This window comes from Sinocyclocheilus rhinocerous, unplaced genomic scaffold, assembly GCF_001515625.1.
Source record: "Sinocyclocheilus rhinocerous isolate Xijiao unplaced genomic scaffold, SAMN03320098_v1.1 scaffold19, whole genome shotgun sequence".
NCBI lineage: Eukaryota > Metazoa > Chordata > Actinopteri > Cypriniformes > Cyprinidae > Sinocyclocheilus > Sinocyclocheilus rhinocerous.
The window spans coordinates 1,672,899-1,676,229 of record NW_015638975.1 but is presented as its reverse complement, the minus strand read 5'-3'; the positions used below and the strand labels follow the sequence as shown (position 1 = coordinate 1,676,229).

The 3,331-nt window shown below is 40.1% G+C and overlaps 1 protein-coding gene across 3 annotated transcripts in view; it reads left to right on the top strand.

Annotated features, from left to right (window-relative positions):
- Positions 1-3,331, top strand: part of LOC107750532 (golgin subfamily A member 6C-like) — an 8,725-nt gene that overhangs the window by 2,517 nt on the left and 2,877 nt on the right. Inside the window, exons 1-2 of one of the 3 annotated variants that reach the window (XM_016565957.1) lie at positions 1,003-1,356; positions 2,725-2,862. In XM_016565957.1, coding sequence (XP_016421443.1) covers positions 1,134-1,356; positions 2,725-2,862 — 361 coding nt within the window. In that variant the 5' untranslated portion in view covers positions 1,003-1,133. Of the gene's footprint in view, positions 1-1,002; positions 1,357-2,724; positions 3,247-3,331 lie in introns of those variants that run through there. The other 2 variants (XM_016565953.1, XM_016565954.1) reach the window with 2 other exon arrangements.

Here is a 3,331-nt window from a genome sequence, read left to right as displayed (position 1 = left end):
TCATATCGCTACACCATACAATTTGCAGAAAGAGAAAGCTGAAAAGGTTTTGAGGTTAATGTGTTACAAATAAATCAAGCATAAAGCTTGAGATATTATTTTAACCTGGTGAAATTTAAATGACACAGCGCACGAAACTATATTAGTTTCTTTTTTTTTAAATCCATCTAACCGGACCATAGAACGGGACTCTCGAAGCCTTGACATCCGGGTATCCGGGAGATAAGTAAGTAAATTCGAGTAAAATCACAGGCTTCGCTTATCCCGTGCGAATGCACCACACGAAATTCAGATGTGGGGGGGTAATTTCAAAATCACACAAGGTCCCCAGATAATACTAATCCCGTGCGAATAGGGTTTATGACAGCAACTCCGGGATGAGCTTCGAAGAACCTAACAATCCAAGATCATGCCAAATCGTCAACAATCAAATCCAGCTAACTGAGTTAGCGACGTACGAAGAACGGGCCCCTGTTCTATACTAGAGCTCTTAGATTGGGAATCCTGCATCACGGGAATGGACAGAAAAAATATTTTTTATTCATTTCTTTGCGAAATTTTAAAAATAACAAAACTAAGAGGATTCTGAAGATATGTGAAGCTTATACATGTACAGTTTAATTAAATGTTTTGTACTGAAGATTCAATAAACTTAAAAACAAAAATATTTTAATTCTAAACAAACCAAACAACTTTCTTATGAACTTAGTGTTTATATGACGTGTAGTTCTATTTTTACTATAAACACTACAGCCTTGATTAGTTCAGTCACAGACAATTCAGTAAACAGTAAATTAACATTATTATTATTATTATTACTACAATTAAAACAGGCAACAAAGTTAACAAAGACACTAGCCTCAAGACAGTAACTCAAAACAGACATAGCTTACAATTTAATATTGTAGACGAAATGGTACACCCTACTAAAAGACAAAAAAATATGTTGAATGCTACATATGTATACAAAAAAAACGATAAAGTATTGTGTCTCCCTCACATTTTTTCCTCAGTGCCTGGTAGTGATCAAAGCATCAGAACCAGTGCGCATGCGCGAGAATTGAACGCAAAGAAGGTTACCCTCTAGAATACGGCGTTCAGACAGTCAGTATTCAAAGTCGACTAGTTCGAAAATGGCGACACGAAAGCGAAGTATAGTCTGGTCATTTTTCCAAGCTGAAGATGACAGAAGAGTGTTGTGTCTTCTCTGTATGAAGACGGTTTTGTATTTTGGTCACACGACAAACATGCTTCGCCATTTACGAACGAAACACCCCTCTGATTTTTCCTCGCTGGACAAAAGGAAGCCCGCGACAGATGCGGTAACCAAACGCAACGACAGTGGTTGCGTGGAAGGTAGGAAACGTTCAATTATTGCATTGTAACGTTAGTGTTTACCATCATGTACAGTGTCACGATGTGTACACCGATACGTCTATTAGACAGCTGGCTGGTTATGGATCTTAGAAATGACACCGTACATATCTTTTCCTTTGATTTGTGACGTTTCCCCTCCATTTTGGCCTATGCACGTTCTTAAAATTCACCGCATGCGAGTCCAAAGCCAATACAAAGGCGCTTTGTCGTTCAAAACAGCGCTCGTTGTAACTGTGCGATTCAGTATCGACTCCTCCGTAAGAACGGGTTCGTTTTACAGAGTCTTTAGTCATAGTGATGAGAGTTTCGCTTAGGCCGGGTTTTTGGGTGGATGTCGCAACGACGCCATGTTGTTTTCGTCAAACAATTGTCTATTGCGTCGCCCATTTATAGAAGGCTAATTTTGCGTATTTGATAGGGTCTCAAACGAATTTCCCCGACTGGAGTCGATTCGATTCGAATCGTTCAGTCAAACGAATGAATCTTTTGAATCGTGTCGCTGATTTGGATCAGCAATATACGGTGCTCTGACTGAAAGAGCCTCCCCGCCCCCTCCTGTCCACAATAAACTGGACAGAAAACCTTCAACCGTAACGACCCCGTTCTGTATGAAGTATCAAATCGTATATTATATACGAACGATCTATGATTAGTGAATTGTACATAATGTCTGTGGTTTTCTAAAATCTGAATTGTATCGAATTGTATTTGATCCGAAATGGTCACGTGATGCATCGGATGGGCGCGATTTTTCAAAAATTCTAAAACTAGCGGGTCATTGGTTAAAGCTAAGATTATTTGTTGCTATGCCTGGTTTAATATTACCTAAATTATAAAACTTATAGAAATAGACAGAGGAATAGAAACGGTTATGACGTGCAGCACCTGTTGATCATGTCAGTAGTGCTCAGCTTCCAAATTCATTGCTTTTGTTGCTTAGCAACATTCTGTTCTGTCGTAATTTAATGTTAGCGGAAGGCCGCTTCATGAATTTATTATTGTGTACCTCAGAAGGCCAATTTGTATTTTTAAACAACGCGTTATACATGTAGCATCTTCTGTTGAACTTATTCCCTCATTTGTTTAATTTTTTTGTTTACCTTTAGCTTGGCATAACATTTTTTACTATCTCATTGACTTTTAGTAATACATATTACTTTAAATGCAGGTTATTACAAATGTTATTTTGTGTGGTTTATTGTCTGTAATTCAGTCTGTCCTTATGCACTCTTCAAACACAAGGAACAAGCATTTAAAGAGAGTGTCACAGGTTCAGTTAAAGTGCCTTTAGCCATGTAAAAATATTCTATGCATTAAATTTTTTCCTCCCTTTTTTTCTCTATCAAGTTACAGTATTGATGGATGAGCAGCAGGTAGAGGTGGAGTCCGTGGGTGAAGATGGTGAAATGGATGGAGCCATCAAAGGGATCCTCCGTGCTGCGGCAGGGGAAGGGACAACAGAAGCGGAGGTGGCTGAGGAGGAAGGTGAGGGGCCTGTTGATGAAGGGGATGGGAAAGAGATACAAGAGGATGACAACCCAGCTAATACTCGCAAGTGGAGCTCCGTGTGGGTGCACTATCGAAAGCTTGGCCAGGAGCCGCGAGCCCTGTGCTTGCTCTGCATGGAGAAGATCCAGCACCGGAGTAGCACAAGTAACCTTATCAGACATCTACAGCATAAGCATCCCAATGAGTTCACACAACTCGAGGATCACCCACAAAAGCGGCCTAACAAACGCAAATCTGAAGATCCAAGCCGCCTTGCCTCTCCTCCCACATTAGCAAGTGGGACCCCAACTAGATCACACATTGTGTCGCCAAAGCGCGATGTCCGTACACCTTGCAGTACCAGCCTAGACAGATATTCAGGTATAGTTTGCTTTTACCTCTTCTCAATGTTCTTGTTTTACATTTTGTGTGAAAAGGATGTTGAGCCACTGCTTTTATAGTTATT